We start from the raw sequence: 18,326 nt of genomic DNA, 5'->3' as shown, positions 1-18,326 counted from the left end.
TATAAACATCGGGGTGCACGTACCCCTTCGGATCCCTACTTTTGTATCTTTGGGGTAAATACCCAGTAGTGCAATTGCTGGATCGTATGGTAGCTCTATTTTCAACTTTTTGAGGAACCTCCATACAGTTTTCCAGAGAAGCATCACAATTTTTTTAAGCGTCCCTCCCCCAGCAAGTTATATTAACCACGTCTTTTATTTATTTTTTACTTATTTATTTTTTAAGATTTTATTTATTTACTTGACAGAGAGAGAGAGAGCACAAGTAGGCAGAGCAGTAGGCAGAGGGAGAAGGAGAAGCAGGCTTTCCACCGAGCAGGGAGCCCAATGTGGGGCTCGATCCCAGGACCCTGGGATCACGACCTGAGCCGAAGGCAGATGTTTAACCAACTGAGCCACCGAGGCACCCCTGCCTTTTATTTTCTGATGCATTGATACCTGGAGGCTTGCTAATCCTGGAGGGACTGTCCCTCCCACGGCAAACTAATTCTTATAGATAGCAACTTGCTGCCGAGCACACCTTTCATATGCAAACTAACCAGTCCCAGCCTATACCCCAGCCACTTCCTTTATGGGCTCCCGCATTTGGGCCACTATCCATCTGCCCTAATCACACGTGGGCCAGGAGTGCCAGGTGCCAGACAGCTAGGGACATTTGCCCCAGAGCCCACTGAAATTACTCAAACTAGCCAATCGTAAATCTGCTTACTCTACCTTCCTTGTACCCTCCTGCAGAAACCACAATGGAAGCTCTGGCCCTGTTCCCCAACTCCACTGCCTTTCTCCTGACTAAACCTGGTACTTCCCCAGCGGGCCCCCATGGCATAATATGCCCCCTCCTCTTGGATGTATGAGTACAACAAACTATCTTCTCAAGAACAGTTGTCTCCTGATCTGTTTATCTTACCATACCTAAATAATAATAAAGCCTTGGGCTCAGTTGGTTAAGCATCTACCTTTGGCTCAGATCATGATCCCAGGACTCTGGGACTGATTCCTGCATCCGGTTCCCTGCTCAGCAGGGAGTCTGCTTCTCCCTCTACCCCTCCCCACTGCTCATGATCTCGATCTCTCTCTCTCAGATAAATAAAATCTTTAAAATAATAATAATAATAAAGCCTGTATTTTAAAACACCAGTGATTCAAATATGCAGCCAGGCAGGAGACATACTGTAGGAGGGGGTCCCTTGAGAGAAGAATTAAGAATTTCTAAAGTCTGCTTCTCACAACTACTTCCTCATGGGACCACTAAGTGTGTTATCCCAACTCCACATTTACTTTCCTAGAAGCCCCCCTCCATGTTATTCTGGATGGCTTTTAAACAGTCCTAAATGCCATTCCAGATAGACCTGGGTGAGTCTATTTACAGAGAGGTTCAACAATTGTGGCTGGTGTTTCCACATGTGTGCCGTAAAACCAATATTTGATTCTCTTGGAAGCAAGTCAATAAATCAAGAAAGAGAGCTTTGTCAGGTGCTGTAATTGAACTGTGCTATCCTGGAGGTGCATAGTTGAGGATTGAATGAACCAATGATTAAATATTTACTAAATGTCTCTTGTATGCAAGTTTTACGTAGGTCAAGGAAATGACAAAAGAGTTGAAGAAAGAGGGGCTGTCTCAGGAACAAGGCAGGGAAGCAAGAATAGAAAAGAACTGCCACAAACATCCTCAGGAGGCCCTGCTGTGGCCTCTGGAAGTAGGTGGTTTTGTGTAGTTGCCTCTTTATCCAGAAAAAACAAATGGACCGTCTCCTTCTGCATTCCCAACCTGCCCTATGAACCAGGGCTTACCGGAGAAGGCTGAAGGAAAGTCAGGTAATACCACTCATCACCTGAGTAAGCTTAGGCTTCTTGGCTTCCTGGATTGCTTGTTTGCTTGCTTGCTTCTTTCCTTCCTTCTTACCTTCCCTCCCTCCCTCCCTCTCAAAAAACATTTATCTACTATGTGTCTACTCCTGAGCATGGGATATAGCAGCAAGTTCAATGGACATGGATCCTGCCCTCACAGTGCTAAGAAAGTAATGGATAAAACAGACAATAGAAACAATCGGTAAACTGCACTATTTTGATAGAGGAAGTTCAGAACCTACGGGAACATATAGCAAAGGCAACTATGCACACAGCTGAAGGACAAGTTCCAATTTCTCTGAACATATTTCTCATCAGCCCAACAGAAGTACCTACAGATATGTACATGAGAGTGTTGTGTGAGGCCTGGAGATGACAACTGAAAGTAGGTAGCCCAGTTGTGCCTTAGAGTAGGCACTCAAGAAGTAAAGCTAATAATTTTATTATTATGAATAAAGATCTGTTCTTAGTCTTTTTCCCATGGATGCTCCATGAGCCTTACAATTTATCGTCCACCATAAAGACAGTCATGATGCCCTGCTGGCCCCTTTTCCTCTCTCTCTGCTGTTCCATTCTGCAGCTGGGGTAGGCCTACAAGCAACTTATTTCTGTATTTTATTCTGATGAACAATCCCAACCTAGGATTGGAAGTCCTATCTCAGGGAAATGGATTTGTGATTCTAGACATACCAGAACCATGGAAGTAAAGCGTATTAAATCAGAATCGAGGGCTGGTCTGTGGGGAGACAGCCTCTGCAGGACACTGGGGAGCTGGAGTTGGAAACACAAGTGCCCAGAGGTACCTAAGAACTGGCTGTTTTCTCCTCCCTGTTGAGAGTAAGGTCTTGCGGCTGACGAGTTTGGTTCAAGAACCCAGCAATCTTGATGTTGGTTAATGTTCTTTCAAAGCAGGACTGTTATTTAGCTGGTATGTTTTTGTATGATCATAACATTGTTGAAAATATTTTTAAACTTCCCTATTAGTAAATAGCTTCTGTCCCAAGTACCCTCACTCCCTGACCACTCCAGCCCCTCCTAGGGACTCCACAGACCTCTTCACAAGTCTGCATCTAAAGTATTAACCTCTGGCACTGCAGGAGGCCTCCAGAAGAGTGTTCTGATTACACAGGACCCTGGCTTTGCCTTAAAGGGGAGTGCACAAATTGTTAGTGACTGACAAATCACTAGTGAATGGCAAAATATGCTTAAAAAGCAAAGTAGCAATGGCTCAGTAAGATGTGGGGTTTTGTTTTGGGGTTTTGTTTGTCTGGTTTTGGTTTTTTTGGTCAACTGGCAGGACCTCACCTGTGAAGAGTGTGATATTGTTAACTGCCCACTCTCTAAGGACTAATGCCCTGCAAGGGACATGCTGTTCAGAGGTATAATGCATCTGCTCCTGTTCTTGTCACCATCTGCCTTCCCTGACTTTGAAATACATTAAGAACTTAAAGGTGGGAGTGTGAAGCCTCTTTCCACTAATCTATGACCCACCTGCCCTGTGGCAGATGACCTGATGGCTAACTCTTCAAGAGATGGGTAGTCTAACACAAACAGTACCAATCTCTCGTCCATCCAGTAATTCCCTTACACGATAAATATTTATTAAGTTCCTACTGTGTTCCAGTTACTGTGCTAAGCACTGGGGTTGGGGACAGTAAGAAAAATGTTTTAGTCAAAAACAGTTTCTATTCTTTCAAGGCTCACCATCCACTTGAGGAAACAGATACATAAACAAGGGCCATAACGTGGAATGAATTATAATAGAGGTATTTGGAGAACCATAAGAAGGCTCATTCTGCATAGGAATATTAGGGAAGGCTTCATAGAGGAGGTAATGACTAGACTGAATCCTAAAGGATGTGCAAGAATTTTCTAAGCAGAGGTTGGAAAGGAGTAGGGAGACAGCATTCCAGGCAAAGACACAGTTCTAAATGGCACAGCTCACTGGGAATGCAGGGGTGGAGCATCAGTGAATACAGGAGAAGGTGGGACTTGAGGCTAGACAGTTTTTAATGCTAAAAACTACAGCATTAAATGTGAAAGCTTTTATGCCAGGAAGTGACATCATCAGCAATTTCTGATCTAGAAAGCGCACTCTGGCAGTAACGTGGAGGAGGGAGGTAAGTGTGGGTCTACGAGGATGAACATCGGCACAGGCAGATGGAGAGGGGGTGGATCTGAGAGCTGAAAGGGCAGCAGAACGGACAGAGCCTGGAGACATGCTCTGTGGGAGCTGCCAGGGAGGCAGGGTTGGAGGATGACTCCTGGGTTTGGTGCTTGGGGAAGTGAGAGAACCGTGCCATTAACGCAGGCTGGGAACTCACCAGAAGAAGAGTTTGAGGCAGAGAATGGCAGGTGGGATTAATTCAGTTTTGCATGGGCTGTGTTTGAGATATCTGTGGGGCATCTGGGTCGAGGTTGCTAGCAGAGAGTAGGAAACAGAGGGCTGAGGTAGACGTGGAAGCTTGGAGTCCTCACTGGCAGCTCAAGTTCTGGGGACAGCATGTGGAGTGAGCAGAGAAGGAACCAGGACTGGGAGGGGGCAACAAGCAGTGCACCCCCAGTGCTGTTTGAGAGCAGAGGCACTCAGGAGACATGGCCAAAGAACAGTTACTGATTCCCAGATCTGGAAGGGGAGAGGAGACCCCCAAGGTGAGCCTCCCCTCCTGTCTGTCAGCGGGTCAAGCATGGAAGCCATTTATTGGCTTTATTATTTTTTCAAACATCTCCTCATCTTATTATGCGAATTGCATACATACTTACAAAACAATTGCGTATTTGCTAATCTTTCTTCACACCAAAAAGGAACCCAAATGCCAAGCTCTATCAATTACAGATTTCTTTGCAAACACTATTTCTTTAGTAAAAGTGTTTTCCTCTTTTTTGCTCCCATTTGTATCACAACATGCTTCCAGACTCCCCCAAAAGTTTATCAGCCATCTCTTTTACATATTTATATGTATCCCAATTTCTATCCTTTAATTTCTGGAACCTGTTTTCCTGGTTGTTCTCTTTTCCTCTCCCATTAACAAAAGCCCACAGAGTCTTGCAGCTATAGTTTCAAACTAACCACTATTTTCATCTTGGTGCAATTAGTTAACTGCCTCCAAACTCTACAATCTTTAGGAATAAGAGGTCTTAGGTCTTGGATCTCCTCCTATTGACACCCTGACCTTCTTGAACAGGTGTCACAAAATGACTAAGACACTAGAGCCTCCAGTCAGGCACACCCGGGTTTGCCACACAGAACAAGTCTTGATCTAGTCCAAGACCCAGTATGTATATCTGCAAAATGGGATAATCCTAAATATCTATCTCTAAGAGTTGTGGAAGGAATTAAGATAATGCATTCAGTGTGTTGAACATAATACCTAGTAGATAGTACACACTCAATACAGATTAGCATTTATTGCTATAGTTCTCCATAAACACCCCTCCCCAATTACCAACTATATAATTTTCAAGCAACAGCACATTATGCCAATTCAGGGGAATGGACCAGATTATCGCTACGGGTCCTTCCAGGACTAACATTCTACTATGTGACCTCTAGTCTACACCAAGGAAACACGCCGGTGAACGTGACACGGCTTGCGATTGCGGGGCTCTGTGTAACAAGTGTCAGTACGTGAATGTTACTGGGAGCACACGCTAAGGGGGGTGAACAGCAAAGGGAGAAGTGGACAGACACCTAGCGCACAGTCAGCTTCTCTTTCCAGAAAACCAGAAGAAAAGCTTCCTTGTTGCACTTTCTCAACAAATTGCACTGACGAGATTCATTTAAGTTTCAACATTAAAAAAAAAAACAACCCTGGTTGAAAAAAAGAAAGCTTCCACCTTTTATTTTTTTATTTTTTTTTTTTAAAGATTTTATTTATTTATCTGACAGAGAGAGACACAGTGAGAGAGGGAACACAAGCTGGGGGAGTGGGAAAGGGAGAAGCAGGCTTCCCACGGAGCAGGGAGCCCGATGTGGGGCTCGATCCCAGGACCCTGGGATCATAACCTGAGCCGAAGGCAGACGCTTAACGACTGAGCCACCCAGGCGCCCCAAGCTTCCACCTTTTAATCATCCCCCCCATTATATTTTAGATATCAAAAAAATAAACACCTAAGACAAGCCTAGGCTTTCATTCCCGAGGCCCCTTTCTCATGGGCGGACACTGAAACTAGCTTTGACCACTTTTCCTGTTACTCCATGAGACCTTGAAAAGGTTCCCACCAGAGGTCCGAGTACCATTAAGAGAGACATCAGAGCCCAGCAAACACTCCGAACTTGTCTGTCTAATGCCCATCTCCAAATCTCCACATGCTCATTCTTCTCCTGGATAAGAAAAATCACTCATTCCGTTCAGCTTTTACTATGGGCCAAGATGCCCCCCTTACAAATCTGTGAGGATGTTCTATTGTTATCCCCATTTTACAGACAAAGAATTGAGTCACATGAAAGTGAAATAATTCATCCAAGTTCACAAGTGACTTCTGGACACTGTCCCCAGATAGTGAGTGTGGCACTAGAAACATGCTCCCCACCATGCCAAGCTGCCCCCCACCTTTATTTTCATCTCCAATTCCTTCTTACCTTCTGGTCCCCAAAAAGCACTGTCCCCACAATACAGCCAAGGGAATTAGTTATTAGGGAGCTGAATTCTAAGCAAACATACAAATATCTCAAAAAGTTGATGTTTACCAAAGTACTTCATTGAGGAAATATTGCACTTGCTATTTAAAGAATCAAATTAATGAAAAGTCCATATTGAAATGCATTAAAAGTAGGCATTTTAGTTAGCTCTGCACTCATTCTTAGGTCATCTTAGATGTCCCCAAATCTTACTATCCCCCGACTGGAATTCACAGAGTGAGGAAAACATTTCTTATCAGCATCAATGTTACCTCTGTGAGGCAGCTCTGGGAGGTACCCTGGGGGGCCTCTCAAGGGGCAGAGTGGGTGTTCCTTCCACTTGTGGGGGGCCTGGGCTACGACTTCTGGTAACCTCAGGGACTTCATTATCCTGCAGCAAAAAAGATGAGAAAGAAAAGGGGAAGTTACATTAAACAACAAGCATAACTGGACACCATTATCCCAAAGCCTCTCAGTCCCCCTCAGGCTTTGGCTAAGGTTATTCACAAATTGAGAATAAACCCAGCGACACCAGGTCAGCTTTCCATTGACGCCTACAGTCACTGAGGAGACAATGAAGCCCAAATTATCATTAATGGTCCTTGTTACTCAGAGTGCCCTCTGTGGGCCATCAAATCAGCATCACCTGAGAGCTTGTGAGAAATGCTGGCTCTCAAGCTCCTCCTCAGACTTGTTTGATCAGAACCTGCATATTAACAAGATCCTAGGTAATTCTTATGCACATTAAAGGGTGAGAAGCCTGCTCTGTATAACCAGATAGAGCTGGAGAAATTTTATTTTTAAACCAAAGTCCCTTTTTGGGACAGCAGAACCGTGAGTGGTTCTCTGTTGTGGGTAATTAGTAGAAGCTGCTCACTGGAGGGGTGGCCCACCCACCCCGAGGACCCGATCTCAGGGAGTCTCCTGGGTTGGCAGTGACCCCTCCTGCTCGTCCCAGCAACTGGTCACTGGATCAGAATAGACACCCTGACCCAAATTGGGCTTCAGCCTACGGCAGCAGCTCACCCTCTCCTCAGAGGCCTTGTGGCTCTCGGGGGCCTATTTGCCACCATACATGTGGAGGAGCGGAAAAGGCCAGCGTATAGAGAGAGAAGAAAGCAGATATGCCCAGGGAAGAAGAGACGAAAGAGCATGTGGCCCTGGGGATACACGGAGCAGGGGCCTTGGCTCTGCCATTTCTCACTGCTCCTGATCCAGGCCCCAAAATGTGATCTCAACCCCCAGATTCCCTGATGGTCATCCCGCTCCTTCTCACAGATGCCCTTTTGGCTTAACCAGTCAGAGTGAATTTCTATTTCTCCCTCCCTCCCTCCCTCCTTTTCTTCCTTCCTTCCTTCCTCTCCTTCCTCCCTTCCTTCCTTCCTTCCCTCCTTTCCTTCCTTCCTTCCTCCCTCCATTCCTATTTATTGAGGTAAAATTCACATAACATAAAATTAACCATTTTAAAGTAAACAATTCAGTGGCATTTAGTACTTTCACAATATTGTACAACCACCACCTCTATCTAGTCCCAAAACATTTCATCATCCCAAAAGGAAACACAGTACTCCCCGTTTCCCCCTCCCCCCAGCCCCTGGGAACCACCAAATCGGTATTCTGTCTCTCTGATGCTACCTATTCTGGATAGTTCACATAAATGGAATCCTATATTATGTCACCTTTCTTGTCTGGCTTCTTTCACCTGGATTTCTATATCCTGCAGTGGAATGACCCCTCGGACAAGAAAAACAGGGGTGGGGTCCCCAGCCCTCACCTCATTGTCCCCCTCCATCCCGCTGCTCACACTGAGGAGGCTCCGGGTGCTGGATCGGTTACTCGTACTGCCTGAAGGGTACAAACAAAATTAGCTGGACTGTGGATTCTCTCAGGCTAAAATAAAATGCAGGACTCTAGCACTTACTTATTTTTACTGATAGAAACAAAACATAAGCTGGTGAATATGGGATCTTCAAAATGCTGCCATCTTATACCATTTTATTAGTGTTTAGTTTTTCTTTCAGCATAAAATGAAATGGTTCACCTTTTTATTACTTTTTTTTTTTTTTTTTTTTTTGCTTTATAGCCACCGTTTACTGAGGGCTTACCACACATTACATGCTTTAAAAACATAACAGCACTTAATCCCTATGAAAACCCTATCTGATATTAGTGCTCTGGTTTGACAGACAAGGAAGCAGAGATGTTCTATTTCTTACTCATTCAGTGGTATTTCTAAAATCTGCAAACATCTTGTTGAAGTTTTTTACTTATTTAGAAATTATAGCAAGCATATAATCTCACACACACACACACACACACACATATATATATATATATATATACACCTTCCAATAAGGGGCCAGTTTTGTTTTGTTTTGTTTTTAAGGTTTTATTTATTTATTCGACAGAGAGAGAGACAGTGAGAGAGGGAACACTGGGAGAGGGAGAGGGAGAAGCAGGCTTCCCGCCGAGCAGGGAGCCCGATGCAGGACTCGATCCCAGGACCCTGGGATCACGACCTGAGCCGAAGGCAGACGCTTAACCGGCTGAGCCACCCAAGCGCCCCAATAAGCGGCCAGTTTGATACAGACAAAATACAAAACACAAACTCCAAAGCGTGATTTATGCTCACAGTAGGAACTATGATTGTGTGAGTTTAGGTGCTCAAGGCATTTGAATTGGGAATGTATCACCTACCTATCTTATTAGAACAGCACTATCCAATAGAACTTTCTGGAAATGTTCTATTGTATACTATCCAATATGGTAGCTAGTGCATACCAGGAACTAAGGAACTAAATTTAAATTTTATTTAGTTTTAATTAACTTCATTTTAAATAGCCACACGTGGCTAGCGGCTGCCATACTGGACAGCACAGAATTAGAACGAGCTCAAATATGTGATGATCCAGGAGCAAAAAAAAGAAGAACAGTCGGTCAACTAAGGCCAAAAAAACTGACTTTAATTTACCACTGTCGCCACTAGCAGCATTACCAGATCTTAGGTTTACTGAATTTCCTCTTAAAACAGCTTCTCATCATATTAGTTTATAAGTAGTCTTAATTTCAACTTTGACCTAATTAATTCAGATGTGAGCTGAAATAGAGCAATTTAAGATTATAATTTTGGATTATTTCTTGGGGATAGATTTTTACATTTAAAATAATGTATCAAAATACTTAATAAGCCAGGGGATTCGGAGTGTTTTTTAAGGACCACATGACCCTTTTCCTTTGTATTCAGTTACCCATACATAACAATGTCCACTTGGCCAGAATGTCCCCATCCCACCCCTATCCACAAGGCAAAAACCTCAGGCTCCAATGCTCAGGACAAATGCTATGGAAACCTTTCCAGACTCCCCCAGAGGAAGTAACCCCTCCAGCCCATGGGCTCCCAGTCCTGTAGAGCCAAGTCTCTGTCACTCACCATTCTTCATCCCACTCCCTCGCTGAACCAGCCTCCTTCCGAAGGTTATCCGCTGGGAGAGAGCAAAAAGCCGTCCAGGCACTGGCTCCAGGACCCTAGAAACTCACACTCACCAGCTCCCATTGTGCCTTCCCTGGGTGTTCCTAAATCTTTAACCCCCAGAGTTTGGCTTTGAACCTTGGCTCCCTGGTTCATCTGCCCTGACCCTCTCCCTCCCCAGGCTGACTTGCTTACGCCCATCCCCTCTGGACTGCATGGTTGGTAGGAGGCTCTGGCCCCCATCATCTTCCCTCTTGCCGGGGGGGAGGAGGGCAGTGCCTACCTCTTCCAGGCCTCTGTCACCAGGAAGGAAGATCAGACAAGCATCTAACTCATGCTAGTTTTATATTTTCTCTACTCCATTACAAGCCCCCTGAAGACAGGCTCCATTTCTTTTTCATCTTTGTATCTCCAGTGTACAGTCTTGCTCAGAATACACAGAGCAATCTTCAAATATTTGGTGGATAAATGAATGAGGGGGAAAAAAGTGACCAAATATAATATGACCCTTAAGAAACATGGACCCGACAATCTACGAAAAGGTTAAAAGTCTTTCTGTAATAAAACCTGTGTTCCGTTAAACATAACATTAATATTCTTAACTAAAATCTTACTTATGACCAGATTTAACCTGCATCTGTTTTTCTGTGGTTCCCAAGAGATGACAGCTGTGCCATAATACAAATAGTGCCATCTTCAAGGTGTGACCCTGGTGGGTAAAGAGCAGTTGGTAGATCAGGGCTGGGCCAGCTCCACTCTGTCTCCCTGCCCTGGGGACTATACCTATTTGGAAGGCAGTATGTGCCGATAGTTAAGTGCACAGCAAGATCTGGATGTGAATCCCAGGCAGACCTTCTGCCTACTTGGCCTGTAACCCAGGGCCCAACCTCTCAATGTCCGTTTCCTGATCTAGAACTCCCAGCATTGTTGCATGGAATGGGTTAGGTCACATGGACACATGCTTGGCACGGGGCCTGCAAGACGAAGCATCTGACTGATGGCAGCAGCTACCATCACTTCATCAACCCCAAGATCCATTAGTGACCCCCAGACCTTCACCTCCCAGGACCCATGGCTCTGAATAGTCCCTTCCATCCCTCCTTCCAGGCATAGCTATGTGGCTTGCTCTTCAATATGACAACAGTGAGTGTGATACAAGGTAAAGAAAGCATGATAAGCACTTGCACATTGGGGTCTATCCTCCTGGAATGTTCCCTTTCTGGATTTTGTTACCATATAAGAAGTTCAGGCTACTGACTTAGAGGCCATATGTAGAGAGGCCCGAAGGATGACAGACCATCTAGGATGGTCCCGCCCATGCCAAGCTTATAGCTGAGGACATGCGCAGGAGTGACCCCAACTGACCCACATGGTGCGGAGGTGAACCATCTCCACTGAGTCTTGCCCAAGTGCAGAATCAGGTATAAATAAATGGTTGTTTCAAGCCACTGTGTTTTGGGATGGTTTGTTACACAGCAATAGAAAACTGAAACTGTATAGCAGAGACTGGATGCAGGCAACAGCCAAAGAGTAGAGTAAAATCCACTGGTCTGACACTTAATAACATTTTCTGACCAGATGAGCTAGCTGTCCCTGGGCAATAAACCATTGCACAAAGTAAGAAGCATAGTTTATGCTTTTCATTCTCTTTTCACCTCAAAGTAAAACATACACATAAAATCACTTAAATTAATCTGAACCTGAAATGAGTACTTTCCATTTGTCTTGTTAAATTTCCCCTCCTCTCTGCCCCGGAATGCCCTGCCCTCACCCTGAGATCTATACCACATCTCTCCTCCACCACACATCTGAGAGACGGGCCACCTGCCTTGTGCTTTCTCAGCCACTGGGGATCACTGGGAAAAGCTCTCCCATTTCTGAACTTGCCAGAATTCTCTAAATTGCCTCAAGAGGGTTTTGGATACACATTACCACCCCCATTATGGAAGGAGAAGTTTTCTCCTCTGCCCACATCCCCTGTGGTGATGTGATAGGCTTTGGGTCTGTTTCAACCAGTAATAGCGAGTGGCGGGAACATGAATCTGAGAGAAGATCTAGGCCTGCTCCCACCTTGGCTTCATTGGCTGTGTGACCTTGCACAAAACTCTTTCCTGCTCTGGATTATAAATACCCAATCTATAAAGTAAGAAGGGAGACTAGTGCTGGGGTTCTTGACCTAAGTCCACAGACAGGCAACCCTATGTGTATATGTATGTACACAAGCCCATGCATTTCTCTGGGAAGCACATCCAGAGCATAGATCAGATTCTCAAACAGTCTGTGATGCAGAAAAGATTAAGAACCCCTGCATTTAGATGACTTTCCTGTCCTCATATCCATTTGGAGGTTCTCTGCCTGACATTTAAGGAGCCACGAGTCCTGAAATTCAGTCCTGAGTCTCCTACTTTTTCATTGCTCTCCTCGCTGTTTTGATAACACTAAACTGTATGAAAGAAGGGAAACTAGATCTATTCTGCTGGTAAAGCAGGTGCATCTGAGGTCCGCCAGCCCCGCCCTGGATACAGAAACAAAGCCCCCACCTTCTGCGTGTCCATCAGCAGGTGTTGTCTATTGCAGTCAGACTCCATCAAGCTTTCAACCAAAATGTCTCCCCCATTTCCTAACTGGATCCTCAACTCGTCCATAAAGTTGGAATTCTCAAATGTAAGTCCATTGTTTTCTAATCTGTCTGACTTTGGCCCTTTCCTTCCCCTTACCACGGCTGAAGAAGCGGAAAGGATAGTGGTTGAGAATCTGGGCCCTGGATCCAGGCTGCCCGAGTTCAAATCCTGACACCACCACTTATTAGCTGTTTAACCCAGGGCAAGGCACTAAGACTCCAGTTTCCTCCTCAGTAAATACAGGTGATGGTGCCTATCCCATAGAGTTATTGTGAGAATTAAATCGGAGAATCTATAGAACAGGCTTAGCATATAGTAAATGCTCAATAAATGTTAACTAGTGTTATTACTAGGCTTTTCTAGTTACAAAAGGAACGGTGTAATAAATTATTACACAACCTGGCTTCAGGGGATATTGATATAAAGGATCTTTGGCCGTCTGAAAAAAGATAAACCGCACAGGCTAAATGTCCCCCATTTCTTACACCCCCCAAACCCAGCAGATCCCAGTTGGACCTGCTGGGTTTGTGAGCCCCCAAAATCTGCTGGGCTTACAACAGAGACTGGTCCCAAAGCCCAATGGCACCAGCGGGAACGCAGATGTGAAGGCAAGCCCCCCGTCCTGCTCACTTGCTGTGCTGGAGGTACTATCTGTTTTCCAGTCTCCTCGCCTTAGCTCCGTCCTTGGGGGGAAGACGCTTTTCCTGGGGCCGCTCTCATAGACTCCAAACTCCACTTTCCCGGGCAGGTGCTGTGAGTGCCGAATCGGGACGGTGATCTCCAAGTCTAGAATTAGAAGAAACAGAGATAAGCTTGAAGGCACCTGACTGCGACCCGCCAAACTGCTCGGCTCCCTCTCCACCTGCCTGCCAGGCCTGAACCTGGAGGGTGTCTGCCACGGAAGGGCAGGGAGGGAGAGGGCGTGGGAAGGGGGAGGGAGCCCTGCCCAATTCAACACTGAAACTCCACGGACTGCTGTGTGGCCATCGCTGTGTGCAGAGGAGAGGTCAGAGGCACATGAGAAAGCCCGACAAATGCTTCCACATCAGACAGAGAGCCCACGATCAGGGAAAGGTCTGGGGCCTGCAGCTATGCCGCCCCCCAGCTGTGCAACGTGGATGACTTCCCTACCGGAGGGGGACCCGTGAGAGCTGTTGATCCTAACAACTGGTTATCCTGTGCACCAAGCAGAGTTCTGTGAGCTTCCCAACCCCCAGGAAATAAATGCTATTATCATCATCCCCAACAGAAACTAGTTGCAGAGAAGTGAAGGAGCACATGGCTGGCAAGTGGGACAGCTGGGATTTGAACCCAGGCTCCAGAGTCCAGGTTCCTAACCACTACTCATACGGCCTCTGAATCCCTCAACAAATGATGGGTGCTTGGTGCATGGTCTGCAATGACAGCAACGGCCCAGAGAGCTAATGAAAGGAGGTCCATCAGCCTCATAAAAGATTTTGAGACTTGCAAGGCTGACCAGTGGCTTTGGAGCTGAGAGATTATTCCTTCGCTCTGCACAGCATGAAACTGGTCTCTTGACTGGCTTAGCCCTGCCTAGGACTTGATCTTTAGTCCTCCCTAGATTTCCACTCCCTGGGTTCTGGACTGAGCAGAACAAAATAGCTGTGGAGGCCCATACCCCACTTCTTCCCCCGGGAAAGTGTGAACACCAGGTGAGCTCGTGTGACAGGGCTCCCGTGATGCCCTGAACGTTCCCAAGCCCGGGGGCAGGGCCCCTGGGAGAGAGAGGTGGGAGCTCCGTGTACTTTTGGGTGGTGTGCTCTTTTTTTTTTTTTTTTAAATATTTTTATTTATTTATTTGAGAGAGAGAATGAGAGAGAGAGAGCATGAGAGGGGGGAGGGTCAGAGGGAGAAGCAGACTCCCTGCCGAGCAGGGAGCCCGATGCGGGACTCGATCCCGGGACTCCAGGATCATGACCTGAGCCGAAGGCAGTTGCTCAATTGGGTGGTGTGCTCTTATCTTCATGGTACCACTTCCTCCGGTGCCTCGCCTCTGCTGCGGGATGGGTATGGCCAGGGCTTCGGGGAGTCCAGGGACAGAGGTGGCTCCGCGTGCCAAAGCCGGAGTCTGCCCAAGAACGGCGAATGGGGAGACTACAACCGTAGGAAAGAGGAAGTTCGAGGACAGGGCAGACGGAGCCTGTGAGAAACACTCCATACAGAGGATGTTACAAAGCTGGACTGTGGTTTACGTGGACCTCACACGTGCCTCACCCTAGAGACGGGTTCCAAGCGCAGTGTTTGGTCCTAGTATTAAACCAGCTTTCTAGGTCTCTGTGTGACACAGATCTTTCTCACACCCTCAGGCTCGCCTCGTTACGACGGAGCAGGGCAGCAGCCACCAGAGCCCGGAACCACCTGCACATGGGTGTGGGCCCAGAGTGGCTCGGGGCCCAAACAGGCGTCATCCTTTTATTTTTTTTCCTCAGCTTTGACCTAGTATTTTTTTTAAACAATACTCTCTTAAAGGGAGGTTCCGATCTGCTTTAATGCACTTCAATGTGGCAATTTTTTACCCTCAACCGGTTCTATGAGGAAGGAAAGTAAAATACATAGGAAAAAAAAATTGGGAGTCAAAAGTTCAAAAAATCAGGGGCGCCTGGGTGGCTCAGTCGTTAAGCGTCTGCCTTCGGCTCAGGTCATAATCCCAGGGTCCTGGGATCGAGCCCCGCGTCGGGATCCCTGCTCAGCGGGAAGCCTGCTTCTCCCTCTCCCACTCCCCCTGCTTGTGTTCCCTCTCTCACTGTGTCTCTCTCTGTCAAATAAATAAATAAAAAATCTTAAAAAAAAAAAAAGTTCAAAAAATCAAGTAGAGCCAGTCTAAATGTCTACCAAATCCTGATATTCTTGGAAGAAAGAAACAATGCCAGGAATAGTAATCAGCATTATATCTCAGGGTACTTTTCCTGGAGTGTGTCTCCATGGGTCATTATACCTCCTCTGAACTTCACTTCTTCCCTGTGAAGTTGGTAAGTCAGGTACAACCATGGGGGAAGAAACTGAGGCACAGTGTGATTAAAGGGATTGTCCTGGATCATAAAGTGATGCAGTGACTGGAGTGGAGGGATGGGAGCCCAGGCTGCCTGGCACCCGGCCTGCTCTTCCTGGTCCTGCCCCAGATGAGCCCCAGACATACCCAGAACACAAATACGGACTGTCTTCTTTGGGGGTGTTCAACAAGTCACGGGCCACGCCAGCCCCTCTGATCTATACCATCAACGTTCTGCACCATCCCAGCAAGAACAAGACAACCCCCCAAGGCTGAAGAAAGACTAGCACGTTATTATGAACAGACTCTTACTTTTTAATTATCATTGGTGTTCTAACCTAAATTAAAGAAAAACAGTCGTTTTTCTTTTCTAAGGCAAATGAGATTTCTAAATAAACGGAGTCAGCCCTTCTGTTTAGAATGGGCTCCATTCCTAGAAAAGGTCTTTTAAGCAGAAATGCCATTTGTTAACCCTAATTTTCCTACAGATTGATGTTACCCTGTGTCAATGGTTTCTAAATGTTTTTCTTTTTTCTTTTTTTTGGCAGGGGTGGGGAGGAAGCAGAGTTCTTTTTTTTTTTTTTTAGATTGTATTTATTTATTTGAGAAAGAGAGATTGAGAGAACAAGTGGGAGGAGGGGCAGAGGGAGAAGCAGACTCCCCACTGAGCAGGGAGCCTGATGCGGGGCTCGACCCCAGGACCCTGGGATCATGAGCTGAGCCGAGGGCAGACGCTTAACCAACTGAGCCACCCAGGTGCCCAGGGAAGCAGAATTCTTTCGTCTGGTGAAAACAGAAGCTCAATGTGGAAAAAAGATTTTTTTTTTAAAGGAGCTGCAATGGTCAAAGCAGAGTAGGTTGCCCTAAACCTGTCACAATCCTAATCTCTTCCCCCACTTTCCCCTACCCCACCCCCAGTGCCTACCCTTTACTCCCACAAGCACACATAAGCAGCACTGAGGCTACTCGGTGTGAAATAGCCCATTACAAGTTAGTATGCCACTAAATACATAATCGAGTTTTATGGAGTTAAATAATATGCCATATTTAGCCAACCATAAATGATGCCCACTCTTTGGCAGGGGATCTGATGCCCTTGGGCCTCACCATGTAGTATATGGTTCAACTTCCAAACTGCCTGAAGCTTTCTCTGGTAACTAGATGACAAGCACCCCCCACTCCCAAGCAGGCTTCCCGCAGACACGGGAGCTGGTGAAGAAATGCCCCAGCTCCCTGGCCCCTTCCATGGTGCTGTCCATTGACTCCCAGAGTCTCCAGGGACAAGAAGCTCCAGTCTTCACAGTGGTAACTGCACCTTGCTGGCCACCTCTGTTTCCCTCTCTCACTTCCCCACTCCCCCTGTGTTCCCTGGGATCATATCCTACCATTTGCTCTCAAATCCTTGTCGGGGAAGAAAAAGTTCTAGAAATGGATCACGGTAATGGTTGCCTGATATTGTGGATGTATTTAACGCCACTGAATTGTACTTTTAGGCCCAATGATAAATTTTATGTTATGGGTATTTTACCACAATAAAAAACAAAAACAAGGGGCGTCTGAGTGGGGCAGTCAGTTAGGCATCTGACTCATGGTTTCAGCTCAGGGCCTGATCTCAGGGTTGTGAGATCGAGCCCCGCATTGGGCTTTGCACTGAGCACGGAGTCTGCTTGGAACTCTCTCCCCCGTTCCCTTTGCCTCTCCCTACTGTGCTCTCTCTCTCTCTCAAATAAACCTTAAAAAAAAAAGAAAATGAAAGGAAACTCTTGGTGCTGATGGGTAGAACATTCTCTCTATGGTGGATTGCATGTGGTCCCCAGTTGTTCTTGTTTAGTGTCAAATTAGATATGGTTTAATCTTCTAATAGTTATGACATTAATTAAAACCCCTAATGTAAAAAGTAAAAATACTTAACACCTCCCCATAAAACCTAGTCAGAGGGTCTTCTTGAAGAGTAGAGGGGAAGGGAAGCAAGGGCATTTAACCATGTTCCTTTGAAAAAATGTAGACCTTGACCATTCTAGTGAAGAGACACTGGTGGGTATCGCTTATTCAGAGCCTGATGAGCTTTGGCTGAACTTTGTATAATGTTCCAAAACCCAGGATTCCAGGGCTGGACCCTGGATGGCGAGTCCCAGCCCAGCGCACGCACCCTGGGAGGCCCTGCCTGAGAGGACACCAGCTGCCGGACGGGTGGGTGGTCTGTACAACAGTGCTTCCATGTGCCAGGCACTGTGCGAGACCCCAGCTATCCCCTAACTTGTTCAATCCTCACAGAAACCCTAGTGGGGGAGGCACTTTTATTTGTGCCCCTTCGCAGATGAGGACCGAGGCTCAGTTGGGGGACTTATCTCGCCCATGGTTAGGGGTGAGCAGTGGCTAGGAACTTGACCCCAACCCTGATGGCCCCAGGGCCCACGCCTGTACCCTTTACTCCTCAGCACATGTGTGTGTCTTGCTTCAATATCTCCACCGGTTGGGGGGTAAAGGTGTGATGACACCCAGTGGGCTCAGTTCTGGAGCCCTGGCTGCCCAGCACTCATAACTCCAACACTACAACTCTCTGGCCTTCAAACACTCATGCACCACCAAATCACAGCTTTTTTGAGGCTGCCTATGTGTCAAAGCGTGAAATGTTTCATTTAATCAAGGCTTCTATCTTTGGGTTCATGTGCTCTAGTTTTAAAAGGCACCTCGTCCCTTTTCCCACCTAGAACCTATTGTCAGACCCTAAGATGACTATGCAGATCTTGAACCAGA

The 18,326-nt window shown here is 46.3% G+C and overlaps 1 protein-coding gene across 5 annotated transcripts in view; it reads right to left on the bottom strand.

Annotated features, from left to right (window-relative positions):
• PIK3AP1 (phosphoinositide-3-kinase adaptor protein 1) overlaps nt 1–18,326 on the bottom strand; it is a 115,764-nt gene that overhangs the window by 4,228 nt on the left and 93,210 nt on the right. For all 5 annotated transcript variants that reach the window (XM_081823712.1, XM_081823711.1, XM_081823710.1 and 2 more), the window contains 3 exons: nt 13,190–13,345; nt 8,244–8,314; nt 6,742–6,860 (listed from right to left, as the gene is read on the bottom strand). In XM_081823712.1, the coding sequence (XP_081679838.1) occupies nt 6,742–6,860; nt 8,244–8,314; nt 13,190–13,345 (346 nt within the window). The remainder of the gene's footprint in view (nt 1–6,741; nt 6,861–8,243; nt 8,315–13,189; nt 13,346–18,326) is intronic.

This window comes from Leptonychotes weddellii, chromosome 6 (genome assembly GCF_054177405.1).
Source record: "Leptonychotes weddellii isolate Sample4059 chromosome 6, ASM5417740v2, whole genome shotgun sequence".
Lineage (NCBI taxonomy): Eukaryota > Metazoa > Chordata > Mammalia > Carnivora > Phocidae > Leptonychotes > Leptonychotes weddellii.
This window is presented reverse-complemented; position numbering and strand designations above follow the sequence as displayed.